This window comes from Lathyrus oleraceus, chromosome 2 (assembly GCF_024323335.1).
Source record: "Lathyrus oleraceus cultivar Zhongwan6 chromosome 2, CAAS_Psat_ZW6_1.0, whole genome shotgun sequence".
Taxonomy (NCBI): Eukaryota; Viridiplantae; Streptophyta; class Magnoliopsida; order Fabales; family Fabaceae; genus Lathyrus; species Lathyrus oleraceus.
Window position 1 is genome coordinate 475,385,793 of NC_066580.1, and position 13,701 is coordinate 475,399,493.

The 13,701-nt window shown below is 33.6% G+C and overlaps 3 protein-coding genes across 5 annotated transcripts; 2 read left to right on the plus strand and 1 right to left on the minus strand.

Moving 5' to 3' along the window:
• Positions 1-799: 799 nt before the first annotated feature.
• Positions 800-2,498, plus strand: LOC127120548 (vacuolar protein sorting-associated protein 55 homolog). 2 transcript variants are annotated; one of them, XM_051051014.1, is made up of 5 exons: positions 800-1,023; positions 1,436-1,573; positions 1,675-1,714; positions 1,851-1,935; positions 2,125-2,498. In XM_051051014.1, the coding sequence occupies exons 2-5, from the start codon at positions 1,475-1,477 to the stop codon at positions 2,318-2,320; spliced, it is 420 nt and encodes a 139-aa protein (XP_050906971.1). In that variant the 5' UTR covers positions 800-1,023; positions 1,436-1,474; the 3' UTR covers positions 2,321-2,498. The 2 variants fall into 2 exon arrangements, with proteins under 2 accessions (XP_050906971.1, XP_050906972.1); XM_051051015.1 differs by having other exon boundaries at positions 816-1,168.
• Positions 2,499-7,797: 5,299 nt separating this feature from the next.
• On the plus strand, positions 7,798-13,542 carry LOC127120549 (phosphoacetylglucosamine mutase). 2 transcript variants are annotated; one of them, XM_051051016.1, is made up of 10 exons: positions 7,798-7,816; positions 8,601-8,679; positions 8,763-9,025; positions 10,426-10,545; positions 10,636-10,778; positions 10,902-11,153; positions 11,396-11,808; positions 11,897-12,072; positions 12,631-12,727; positions 13,171-13,542. In XM_051051016.1, exons 2-10 carry the CDS (start codon positions 8,619-8,621, stop codon positions 13,323-13,325), a joined length of 1,680 nt encoding a protein of 559 aa, XP_050906973.1. In that variant the 5' UTR covers positions 7,798-7,816; positions 8,601-8,618; the 3' UTR covers positions 13,326-13,542. The 2 variants fall into 2 exon arrangements, with proteins under 2 accessions (XP_050906973.1, XP_050906974.1); XM_051051017.1 differs by lacking the exon at positions 7,798-7,816 and adding an exon at positions 8,331-8,471.
• LOC127120550 (uncharacterized) lies at positions 7,993-8,420 on the minus strand. Its single transcript, XM_051051018.1, has one exon. The coding sequence runs from the start codon at positions 8,418-8,420 to the stop codon at positions 8,112-8,114; it is 309 nt and encodes a 102-aa protein (XP_050906975.1). The 3' UTR covers positions 7,993-8,111.
• Positions 13,543-13,701: the final 159 nt, after the last annotated feature.

Genomic DNA, 13,701 nt, shown 5'->3' on the forward strand with positions numbered 1-13,701 from the left:
ATTTTGATTTGTCTTTGAAAAATGGAAAGTCACTTTTAAAACCGGCTTAGATAACATATAATATAATAATGAATTATGGAAAATAACATTGATAAAAATTAGATAAATTAGTGAAACATTAATATTAATTAACCTAAGAGTATTTAGTCCAAAATAACACTGTTTAATTAACAATTTAAACATATTTATTTAAAAGATAAAAAGGATGGTGCACTGGGTGTAAATTATGACAACCATATACTCGTGCGGTATAAAACATTTTATATTATTGATGCATCACAATCATTCATATGTGATACTTTAAATATAATTAAAGAAAGAAAAAAAAGATTATGTACTGACGGTGTAAAATATTTTTATACTGTCAACCAATGAGATCTGTGTATCCAGCCACATCACATTTTTATTTTTAAAATACTGTTATGATTTGACAATATACAATATTTTGATTGGACGTGAGTGTGATATTTCTTTATAAGTAAGTGCACTATCCGTAACCTCTTAAAAAAAGTCAAATATATATAAGAATTTGACGGTTATGATTAATTGACAGTGTAAAAATTCATTACACTCTCCGTGCATCTCTCACTGCATATTAATTAAAATTTTAAATTATTAAAAAAATATATGTTTATTAAATTCATAGGTACTAGTAAACTATTTTCTCTTTAATTATCATAACATTTTAAAAAATTATGATAAAAATGAAGAAAAATTATTTAAAAAAAGTTACTACTATCATTTGAAAGAGTTTTGACTGTAATTTATTTTCATCTTGTAAAAATGATTAAAAAAAGTGTATATCTGTATTAATCCATTCAGAAAGTGAGGTGTGGACCGTGTGGTGAGGTCAGGACAGAGTTTCCTTCCAAGATCAGACCGCTACGCTGCTCTGCATCCGATTCTTCAGTGCCATACGCGCACCGACGCTCTCGACGTTTACTTGATATATCTATAGATTATTATCACCATAAATATACATCACAATAAGCGTTTCAATTTCAATTTCTGTTGCCTTTTCAGGTTCAATTTTTCAAAATTCCTACTTTTTAGGGAAATTACTCTACTTATCTCCATCGCTATCAATTCGTTTTCCTTCTACTTACCTATCCTCCATACGATTTCTAGTTTTATCCAATTATTAGGGTTTTTTCATCGATTCAATTTCGTAAGTTACTATAATCAGATGCAATTTTGTAATATGATTATTCAATTTTCAATTTTGTAATTGTTCTTTGTTTTGGTTATTGGTAATTTCATATTAGGGTTTTGAATTGTCTCAGATATGCATTGTAAAACAAGTTGAAATGTCATTCAGTTATTAAATGGTGTTGTATATCTTGTATGCTAAATTATGATTGAATCAATTGGATTCAAAACATATTGTTTTTTACTGTATTGATTCGCGATAATGCTAACGAGATTTTTGTTTCAGTAATATTGCTTGCTCTATGTAACATGAGGTGACTTGAAGATGGATGACATGCCGGGATATATGCGTTACTGCTTGAACACAGGGAAGCTTGTCTTTTTGGCAATTTTAGTTTCAGGAGGAATCGTCTTGCAAATTTTGGTTGGTATTTTTCTTCTTCCTGATTTTATTATACACACAAAAAAAGATGACAACTTCTTGATAAATGTCTCTGTTTATTCATGTCTATTTTATGTTGTCAGGCTTGTGCTTTGTATAATAATTGGTGGCCGATGCTTAGTGGTGAGATAAAACATAGTTGAAATATGATTCTAGTATACTGCATATTTGTATCTTTTCATTGATGGTATTGTTAGGGGGAGAACATCCCCTTGGTGGTAACTTGCTATTACGTCTGATGATTTTTATTGTCTTGCAGCGATATCGTATGTTCTTCTTCCAATGCCTTTGCTGTTCTTTGCTGGGTCTGATGGTTCTTCCATGTTCTCCGAATCTGATAACACGTAAGTAAGCAGTTAGTTTTGGGTAAATTAAGAAGTAAGATCATTCAACTTTGATAATACAACTTGTTAAATTAGTTTGCTATTCATCAAAGTAAGATCAGAATGCTTCAGAAAGGAAAATAGTGTAAAGTCCTATCTTGAGATGAGTGGATAATCATTTCTCCTTTCGTTTTGTGATATGCTGAGCAGCTGGGTGAATATTGCCAAGTTCTTGACAGGAGCCTCAACTCTCGGAGGCATTGCCATTCCGAGCATTTTAAAGCATGCCGGGGTGATCGGTTGGGCAGCCTTTGCAATGGAACTCTCTTCTTTCTTTGTGTTTGTATTAGCTATATTGTGTTACCTGGGGATGGGTGAGGAAGATAGTTATTACAGTATGCTATGAAACAGGAGTTCAGCAAGGCTTGATTCATAGGTGTAAAAATGTATCCGTTCCTTTTGTGTGCTATTTATTTCTTTTGCTTGTGTAATATTCACCTCAACACCCCCTCAGTTCAAATATTGATAAACCTGTACTATAAATTCTTTGCTTTTGCGTTTATAAGAGTATTGATAGCCTCTAATCTGACTTGTTTTTCACTCTATTTCTCTCTTTAGACTCACAGTTATTGAGAGCATCTCTACCATTGGCCCCAAACTTGAGGAGAATACACGCATTTATGGCAGATACTTATCATAAGAGTGATACTCAAAATTTTATAATTGTAAGCTTATATTTTAAAAATGCTTTTGCTAAAATATTAAAGTCATGTTTTTTTTAAGGAATGAACGATTTTATAGTATTGCTTTTTGGGAGTTTTTCAACCCACCTCCTTAAACGATAAGGGTTTAATGAAAAGGTTCTTTCACCAATGTATTTTCTGTCAATATTCTATGGAATTGATCTTTCATGTTGTGTATATTTTGACAAATTTGAGAAATCACTAACTTTCATTATAGAGAGAGGAGCATGACTTCAATTTAACCCTTCCCCTAGCTTTGTCCACGGCTAGGGTTTTATTGGTTGTCTTCCCAGGATCTCCTGGTTTTTTTCCCTCTCCATGTCCTCTTCTCAATCTAGATGCGAGGAAAAAGACTAGATCCTCAGGTTGTGCACCCCTGAAGTGCATCTCCATGTTCTTCCTTTTTGCCGTCAGCTCATTATGCTTTGATGTTGTCGAAGGGGCAAGCATGATGGACTGTACCATGGATTGACTTCACAATACATCACCACTTGGAGAAGCTCACCCGACTTGAGACGAATATGTCATCATTCATTCTCCCAGTACCACCCCAAAGAGGCACACTATCTTTCCATTCTCAATAAATCAACTCTTAAGCATCGATTGGGATCTCTTCGACCTTTACCAAAACTATCATGTATATATTGGAGTTTGGTCTTTCTTAGGTTGTCTATGATTAAATTTGGGGTTTTATACTTGTCATTTGGTTCTCCCTAGTGTATGCCCATCTTATCCTTAGGTTTGATTTTGCTTAAGCTTGGTTTGATTGTGTTTGATGATATGCTTCAAGAAAGATTGATCTTTTTGAAGAAGAGGAATTGACAAGTCTACATGATGTTATTGATTCATACCAATTTTTGCATCTATACCCATTGAGACCACTTTTAGTCTAAATGAACTTGTATTTTTGACAAATTGTATAAAAAAAAACATTGTGGATTCTTTCCTTTTCGACGCAAAATTGGAAGTTTAGTTGTAGATATTGGTTTAATAGCACCACTTTAATTCCTAGCCACTCTTTGCTTCCTAATACATATATTTTCTTAGGTCTTTATTTAAAGTTGTCGGAGATGCTCCATAAACTGTGTTTTCAATCTATTTGAAATTTTGCTTTGAATAAATGAATTAGTTTTTTCCTATAAAAGAAAAAAATTAATATTCACCAATTTGATGTTTTAGAATTTATAACTGAAAATTTGTTTGACTTGATATAAAACACAGTGGAAAAGGTGATAAACAGCTCATAACAATTATTAATGACAATCCATTTGTGACGATAAATCTCATGAAATTCAAATCTCATGAAATTCAACCATTTCTATTAATCATTTCTATTTAACATAATTAAAGTAAACGATTGCGTTGCTCAATCCCAAGTTTCTATACACATGCATCAAAGAGATAACACATGAACCGACATAAATATGATGAATAACATCCACAAGAGGACGTCGAGGATAGGGGTGGCAAAACGGGTCATCCGCTTCGCCCCGTCTTAAGTCCGCCAAATGCCAAGTGAAATTAGGCTTAAAAATCTAGCTCGTCCCGTCAAGGTGACAGATTGGCGGACGACGGACTTGTTCGCCTATTTTTTATATTTTTAATTTTTTTAATTGATTAATAGGTTTATTTTTACATTTAATTAGATTTTTCATTTATTTTTTAGAACAATTTTTTATAAAGAATCTTTTTAACAAATTTTACTTAAAAAAATATTGCATATATCACACATAAATGTATAAAATAGAATCATTAACAAGTATTTCAAAATTATAGTTCAAGTATTAACTTTAAAGCAAAGAAAATAAATATTTTGAGTGCTTGATAACTAGGTTGGCGGGCCAATCCGCCAATTTTTTTGGCGGGCTTAAGACGGGACGGACCTAAAGCGGGGCGGACAAAACGGGTAGACGAACACAAAATTCCAATTCAATCCGCCATTTTTTGGCGGGTGCGCAGGCCGGTCTGACGGGCCACGACCCGTTTTGCCACCCCTACTTATATATAAGTCATTCTAACTTCTTTATTCTCGAAGACTTTTCACAAAATCTCTCTAGCCACTTTATCATATGCATTCTCAAAGTGAATGAAAGCTAAATGAAAATTGTATTGATCCATTAAATACCTTTTCATCACACATTGCGGTAGATATTTAGCTTATATGGTCGATCTTCCAAACATAAATCCAATTTATTATCATTAACTTAAGTCTTTTTTCTTAGTACCCATTCAATCATCGTTTACCATAACTTCATGGTATAACTCATAAATTTAATCCTTCTATAATTTGCACAATTTTGTATATCCCCATTATTTATATAGATCATATAAAAATGTTTCTTCTCCATTCATCCAACATTTATTTTGACATGTTATTTCATTTAACAGTTTGGTAGGCCACACGATATTTCTATCTTTAAAATCTTTTCACACTTCAATAGGTATAGTGTCTGACTTAACTATCTTGTTATTACTCATTATTTTCCATACTTCTTTTACCTAGTGTTTTTTAATATATTAATAATAGTTATAATTTTGATTTTCTTCTCTGATGTTTAATTTGTTAGAATGTGGTAAGATCTCATATTTTTATTAAATAAATTGTAGAAATACTTCTTCCATCTATCTTTTATATCATTTTCCTAAATTAAGATCTCACATTCTTCATTTTTAATACATTCACTTGATTTAAGTTTCTTATTTTTATTTTTCTTTCCTTAGCAATTCTATAGATAGATTTTTATACTTTCTTAATTCCTAATGATTAGTATACTCCGTCAAAACTTTGAGCTCTTTCTTCACTTAGCGCCGTCTCGGTCTTTTTCTTAAATTTCTTATAATTTTCCCTAAATTATGGCATTCTTACACCACTACAATTTTTTACCCCTATGTCCAAAACCTCTTAATTATCCCAACATTTGTTTTGCTACTTTTCTAATATTTTGTGTCATCATGTCACACATGTCATTCGCGCTTCCACGTGGATTCCTAAAACTTTCCTCAAATTTGTGGCTTCTTCTCTTTGCTCCCCTCTTAACTCTTACATTTATAACCAATACTCTATGTTAGGTACTCAAGCTCTTTCCCGAAATAAAATTCGATTCCTATCTAATTTCCTAATAAGAAAGAAATTGATATGAGAATATTTAACCTCCCTCTTGAACGTGATAAGATGCTTATCTCTTTTTCTAAAACATGTATTATCTATAATAAAATAAAAAATCGGCGATAAATCTAAAATAGATTTACCCTCCGCGTTACTCCCTCAATACCATACACATCATGCACTCTCTCAAAATCCCTCGATACACTCCATACACACCCATTAAGACCCACTCCTTAAAAAAAATATATTCTCCTTGAATTATATTATATACTAAGTCTTTATAATTCATGCCAAAATATTCCCTTTGAAGTATATTCTAAACTAAGTCTTATATTTCCCGCCAAAACTTTACTTTTAAGTTATGATGTTAACATAATTTGAGATACCGGTCTTATTCTACTACAAATTTCAAAGTTATGATATGATCTCCTACCCTTTTTACATCCACAATATCTTTCTTCCCGTCTCTTCCACTCATTGTTTGTAATAATTCCCACCATATTTTTCAATCTACACCAAAGCTTAAATTCTAAATTATTGAACTCTTTCACCTTTTTCACCCCGACCACTTAATTTCTTATAGGCACATGAAATTGATTTTTTTTTCTTAGAATAATGTCCAATATTTCAATTGATTTTTCTTCAAGTGTGCCTCTATTCAATGTTTCAAAATAAATCTTACTTTCACGAACTAACTTTTTTATCCACACACGTTTACAAAAAATTTACGAACTAACTTTTTTACCCACACACTTATACAAAAATATAGAAACTCTTGTTTATTTTTTACTACATCTAGACGGGGATGCAACCATCCTTGCTCATTTGACCATGTACTTGAGCTTCGCCGTAACGATCCTTGCTCATTTGACCATGTACTTGAGCTATACAACTCATTGCTTCTGAAGAACGACTTAACATTCACATTATTACGTATTTGATGAATGTCATAAAAATTCAAAAAAAATTTACATTGACTATCGACTGCATAATATAACCCCCTCTTGTGGACCGACTACATAGGCAGGATTATCATAAGAGTATTTTTGGATTGGTGGTATGGGATGAGATGGAATGAAGTAGAATGATTACTAATAAGATTCCATGGTTGAGATTTGTAAATAATTGATAGAATGGAATGGAACATGATGGAATCCATTTCATACAAATCTCTTTTTTTTGTTCCATCCAATTAGGGATGACAATGGACAGAGTTTGGACATGGTACTATAATATTCATCCCCGTACCCGCACCCTATGGGTATGTAAGTACCCATATCCGTACCCGTGACCTGCATTTCTATTAAAAATAAATAGATCAATTATAAAATATCATATAATTTTAAGTTTTTAAAAACATTAAAAAAAATTCACACAATTTATTGTTAAAATAAACGAACACTTATATTAAATATATAATGGCTTAACATTGATATACGTTTTATAATTGATAGACATGCATTTTTATATAACAATATAAACTAAAATATATAAATAAAAATAAAAATACATAAATATATAGTGTGTGGATATGAGGCGGACTGGGTACCAAGATGCCCATACCCGCACCCGCTTTTTTTTATGGGTAATTACCCGAGCTCATGCCCGTACCCATTTTTGCGGATTTTTACCCTACCCCTTATGGGTAAATTTGCGGGTGCCCATTAGGGATGGGTCAAATTGCCATCCCTACATCCAATTTGGGATGTATGTGATGGAATGAACATTTTTAATAAAATAACCAAATAATAGAGTGAGATGTATATTCCATTTCGCTCCGTCATGTTTCCGCTCATGTTCCATCCTTGCTCATTTGACCACTCCTTTCCGCTTCGTCATGTTCCATCAACCCAAAGATAACCTTAAAGGTCAAATGTTACCACAAATTTTTTACAACAAATTTTTTAGCCCCGAGGTGCAAGATAATAATGATCAAAGGTTCAGTCTCAACAGCCTCTTCAGCTAACATTGACAGCATCTTCAATAAGCTAGCTACTCCAAAGATTGTCTCATAATCTCATGCTTTATGCCACAGTGGTCAGAGTTAAAAAAGGTTGGTACCATCAGGGCTGAAACTGGTTTCTCAACTCTATATCTTTGATAAAGAATCACAATCGAAGACAATAATAAAATGCTCTAAAAATGGAATTTGAACTAAATGCATCAGTAAATGGAAGACAATGGAATTTTTTCTCATCTCCAACTACGGGGTTTCATAAAATGTTCTAATATCCAAAAGAAAACACATTCATTCATATCAAAGTCATATCAATACAAGAACACATCAACTTTGATCCAATATAAGGCAAAGAGTTGAAAAATACACAAAAAGTACATAACACAACACATCAGAAAATAACGCGAAACTGCGGCCCGTTGGACTCAATCGCGGGGAGAATCTCCCAACGGCAAGGCTCAAGGTCTTCAGAGACAGGACAAAAGCCAGCGAGCATAACCTTATCGTTAGAAGCAGCAACGGAACCAAACTCGAAAACGGATACGCTCGTGTTCGTAGGTCGAGGAACTTCCACTGCACCGTTCATCCCCGGCGCCTCCGCCGTAGTTTTCACCGGGCCGCCACCATTCTTCGCGTTCTCAGTCGACGACTTCGCTTCCGGTTGAGAATTCTTCTCCTTCCGCCACCACAGTAAACCCATGCTTATTTCTTAACTAACTCTATCTAGGGATTTCATTTCAATTTCGATTATGTAAGTGAAATAATGTAACGCTTCTTCGGTTGTGTCGTCAAATGACCTTTTTGCCCTTTCCTGATTCGTTTTTTATTTTTATTTTTATTTTTTATAATTAATATAACGTGCTATTTTTTTTTGTTTCAGTGGTTTGGATCCATTGCAATGAACGAAGAACAAAAGTCTCTGCTTCTGGATTCTTCTTCTCGCTTCGTGATTCCTCAAGGTTCGTTATTCTGATTCACAGTAGCTAGTAAAACGATGTCGTTTATTCCGTTACGGTTGTGATGTTTGTTTGTTTGTTTGTAGGAGTGAAGCTATCGTATGGCACTGCTGGATTTAGGGAAGATGCGTCGATTCTGTCATCGACGGTGTACAGAGTTGGAATTCTGGCAGCTCTTAGATCGCTGAAAACGCAGTCAGTGATCGGAGTTATGATCACTGCTTCTCATAACAAAGTTTCTGATAATGGTGTAAAAATCGCTGATCCGAATGGGGGTATGTTGTCTCAGCATTGGGAGCCATTTGCGGACGCCATTGCAAATGCTTCTTCTCCTCAGCAACTTCTTCAGGTTTGGGATTCTTCATTTGAATGTCCACCTTTGAAGTTGTGTGATGAATATGCTTTTTTTGTTTGTTTTGTTTTTCATTTTCTTTTGTTGATTTGGTGAGGTGCTCTTTACTCTTTAGTGTCACTGAAAAGTTAAACCCTAGGATCTGGAGTGTTGGTAGAATTTATTTATTATATTTTTTTAAGGTGTTTATTTTGATTGAATACTCTTTGCAGCTTGTTCTTTCAACTATTCCACCATCTTCCCCTGAATTTTAAACTAAATTCCTAAACACTCCTTTAGACTTATCAACCACAATTGGGAATATGAAACCTTCTACTAGCTATTCAACCATCCCTTCCTTGCTTTTTGAAGGCTTCCTCATGTCTCTCCTTCAACATAACCCTTATGTTAGCAAATCAAATCACTTTGAACCTATCCACCATTACCCAACCCACCAACAAGCCCCTGTAAATTGGTTGAAATTTTCCAGCACATTTTATGTATTGCAGGAGGTATATCTCGCCAATTTAAAATTTTGAATCACGCCTTGTTGTTTAAAGGACTAACAAATAATAAGTGAGAGACATTTGCTTCCACTCCACATCCGTTTCCACTTTTAGTTTGATTGTCAATAGTATATAATTGCTATTAATTAAGATTTAAGACTTAGAAAATGCAAATTTGACCACTGTGGTAAGTGAGGTGAGAAATGTGTAAGAGGACAAAATGGATGTTCAATAATTTGTTAACTAGTAATACTAATGCAAGACTGACAAGGCGCCCCGATGATTAGTTGATTTCTCTAATGGGAAGTTTATGTTGAATTCATTAATGTTGGAAAGCCTTTTGTATGGGCCACTCATTAAGTTTACATTACATGATTCCTTTTGAAATTTCACCTTACATGTTGCATACTGTATGGTAATGGTTCTATTATTTAGGACTGAGTTATGGTGCTTATGCTGGATATACTTCAATTTGTACTTTGCCTATATAAAGGCCCTAACAGCAATGAATGGAGAAGGGAATACGTATCGCTATACTTCATATTTTATTTAGTTTTCTTCTTACATGGAATATAAGCAAGAATAACTACTTATATTTGGTAGTCTCACATATAATTTAATATAATATAAAATAATATGCTATAATATAATATAATATAATATAATATTAGTAAACTTAACCACTTTCACTATATTTGATGTCATTTTTAAAAACCTAAATTAATAATAATATATATTCTACTTTTTAATGTCTCTATTATTCTCATGGAACAAGTTCAAATGAAGTATACTTTTTATGAGATTAAGGAGATTTATTTTGCTTTACCATATTTCTTGATAAGTGTGAAGTTAAGAACTTTTGCTTATAATCAAGATTAAAGGTTGATAAATGTTATTCTATATGACTTGCAGTTGATAAATGAATTTGTTGAGAAAGAAAGGATACCATTTCTTGGGGTCAGGCCGGCTGAAATACTTTTGGGGAGAGACACGAGGCCAAGTGGAGAAGCTTTGCTTGAAGCTGCTAGACAAGTATGTGCGCCATAAACTTATTTAGCTTCTTTTTATCATTTTGTTCTATTTTACTGTCAGATAATCGGATATGTTTGGATAAAAATGAAGGGAGTCACTTCAATTGTTGGAGCTGTTGCGTCCGACATGGGAATTTTGACAACTCCACAACTACATTGGATGGTTCGTGCCAGAAATAAGGGCCTAAAAGCATCGGAGCAGGATTACTTTGAACAGCTTTCCAACTCATTCAAGTTAGTACGATTCTTTCCTAATATTGTATGACGCATAGATATGCTTCCATGCTGTTCCTTTTGTTATTGATGGTAAAGCCATCGCTTAACACGTCCTTTAGGATCATTATTTGAATGCATCAGGTGCTTAATGGATTTGATTCCGACTGAACGAAGCAAGTTTGATGGGATGAATGACAAATTGGTTGTGGATGGAGCTAATGGTGTTGGTGGAGCAAAACTTCAAGTTTTGCATAAATTGTTGAATGTTTTGGATATTGAGGTTAGAAATAGCAGTGAAGATGAAGGTGTACTGAATGATGGTGTTGGTGCTGATTATGTGCAAAAAGAGAAGGTTGCTCCGCACGGCTTTGGTTCTAAAGATGCCGGCATAAGGTTAGTCTGTTCATCTTCCGATGCTAAAAGTGGATACTTACATCCAAGAATTTTCCATTATGACAGTTGAGATTATCTGTTTTAATGGAGATTATGTTATTAATGATTCAATCAATCCACACCGGCTAACTAATCCCCTACCTTTGATTTAATGGTTGTGAACTTGTACCTTTATTAACATTACTATATTGGTGCTATTTATTGTAGTCCTACTAATGGAGCTAGTTCGTTCTAGTTTGCAGGTGTGCTAGTTTGGATGGAGATGCTGATCGGCTTGTTTATTTTTTAGTACCACCTGAAAGCAATGCTCAAGTTAATCTTGTTGATGGGGACAAAATACTGTCCCTGTTTGCTGTATTTATTAAGGAGCAACTAAGCTTTCTTAATGAGAAAGAAGACCTAAAAAACAGCCACAAAGCCCGTCTTGGTATCGTACAGACTGCATATGCAAATGGAGCTTCTACTAATTACCTTAAACACTTGGGACTCGAAGTTAATTTTACTCCCACTGGAGTGAAATACTTACATGAAAAAGCTGCTGAATTTGATATCGGTATATATTTTGAGGCAAATGGCCATGGAACTATCCTATTTTCAGAATCTTTCATAGAGTGGTTAGAAGTCAAAAGCCGCGATCTTTCTTCAGGATCCAAAGGTTTATTAGTTGGTTTCTCACTAATCTCGCTTCAATTTTAAGAATCAACTGCGGAGCAAAATAGAAATGTTTTGGCTGTTTGTTTCAGGTTCAGAAGCTGAGAAGGCTGCTTTGAGGTTATTGGCAGTCAGTAATTTGATCAACCAAGCAGTAGGAGATGCTTTGAGTGGAGTGCTCTTGGTGGAAGTCATATTGAAGCACATGGGATGGTCAATACATAGATGGAATGAACTTTATCATGATTTACCCAGCAGGCAGCTCAAGGTCTGTTATTATTGTCATGTATCTTTTCTGAAAGTAAAACTTCTGTAAAGCTATTAGAAGTTTTGACTGGATCATAAATATACACTTCTTTTGTGTTCCTATTTAATAATAGTTTTATATGGTGAAGTTCATAAATGTAGCTTCAATTCCGTGGTCCTGCAATGCATAAGTTAAACGTTAATCATAATTTTAGTTATGTTATCATCTAATTTATAGCTAGCTAACAAGTTTTTTGTTTTTAAATGAATTATTACGTCCAGTTCTTGCCTTGTTATCATTTTCTGTCTCAACTCTCTATTGCTAGCATTTACAATAAAGAAATTGTTTTTAACCCAAATGCCACATTTTACCTTGGGCTGCAAAGTTATTTATTAGATTAAACATTTTAATATTCCCTCTCCCTATTTTTTTACTCGTCACTACTTGCTAATTTTATTGCAGTTAATTTGACAAGTAGTCAAGAGCTTAATCACTTTTCTTTTTCAGTTCAACTTTTTTCAAAGTAATTGCTTGAAACATTTCTGAAATGAAAAATCCCTCTGGTTTTTAAACTGTTAGGTTAAAGTTGCTGACAGAACTGCGGTAGTTACAGCAAATGCAGAAACTGTTGTTGTGAGACCCCCTGGTTTGCAGGACGCCATCAATACAGAAACTGGTATCTTCTCTGCTCCTTCTCTTTTTCTTTGTTGCCATGATATAATATGGCACCGCCCAATTTGGAATTGACCCCTTTTACATTTTGCCACACCAATTTTGCAAAATTTGTTTGAGGCTTGTTTTTATATATGTCGAAATATTACATTGTTTTTGTTTCACTCTAGAATTAGCACTGTTATCTACTATTCATAATTGATTGACTGTTTTTCTCTGTGAAACTGTCACACCATTGCTGCTTCCTTTTGCCTCATTATCAATTGGATTGTATTAATTATGTTATGAAATCCAATTGACTTGCCAAAATAAAATTACACGAGGTTGAGAATACTAGTCAATTTCATCCATTTTTACTAATGTCTTCAAGTTAGAAGATTAAACTAATTTTAGAATTTAAGTTGTACTAATATTGCAGCTCTGTCTCATGTCTTTTTTGGTTTACAGCAAAGTACACTCAAGGTCGATGCTTTGTTCGACCATCAGGTACCGAGGATGTTGTTCGTGTATATGCGGAAGCATCAACGCAGGAAGCTACAGATACCCTAGCCAACTGTGTGGCTAAACTTGTGGTCCAATTCTTAGGGTCTAACAGTTCTTGACATATCTGTGTAATAGTTCTTTCTAACCATCTAGATTTTCCAATAAACTCCTCTTGGGATTATAATTTGAAGATGGTTGGTGTATAATTTATCTACATGTTCACTAACTGTATTTTGTATTTTTTTATCTGTATTTTGTATTTTTTTATCTGTATTTTAAATTCACTCATATTCAAATGTGCTTCCATATATTTACATCTCAAGACTATGATGACAAGATCTGTTTGCCGAATATCCAATATCTAACTGTACTAACCAAAAGCACTTGCTAGTCTCAAGAAGCACTTATCCAAATTTGACATTAAATAGACTAGTAAAAGTTATATATGGTTTAATTATATTATGCAGAAAGTTAATAAATATAATGTGTCAAATA

Excerpts from the sequence above, each read along its gene's own strand:
- LOC127120548 (XM_051051014.1), top strand. The coding sequence starts at position 1,475 with ATGGATGACATGCCGGGATATATGCGTTACTGCTTGAACACAGGGAAG. Across the intron at positions 1,715-1,850 it reads TTGGTGGCCGATGCTTAGTG|CGATATCGTATGTTCTTCTT; the intron begins GTGAGATAAAAC and ends ATTGTCTTGCAG. Across the intron at positions 1,936-2,124 it reads TTCTCCGAATCTGATAACAC|CTGGGTGAATATTGCCAAGT; the intron begins GTAAGTAAGCAG and ends TATGCTGAGCAG.
- LOC127120550 (XM_051051018.1), bottom strand. The coding sequence starts at position 8,420 with ATGGGTTTACTGTGGTGGCGGAAGGAGAAGAATTCTCAACCGGAAGCG.
- LOC127120549 (XM_051051016.1), top strand. The coding sequence starts at position 8,619 with ATGAACGAAGAACAAAAGTCTCTGCTTCTGGATTCTTCTTCTCGCTTC. Across the intron at positions 11,809-11,896 it reads TCTTTCTTCAGGATCCAAAG|GTTCAGAAGCTGAGAAGGCT; the intron begins GTTTATTAGTTG and ends TGTTTGTTTCAG. Across the intron at positions 12,728-13,170 it reads CGCCATCAATACAGAAACTG|CAAAGTACACTCAAGGTCGA; the intron begins GTATCTTCTCTG and ends TTTGGTTTACAG.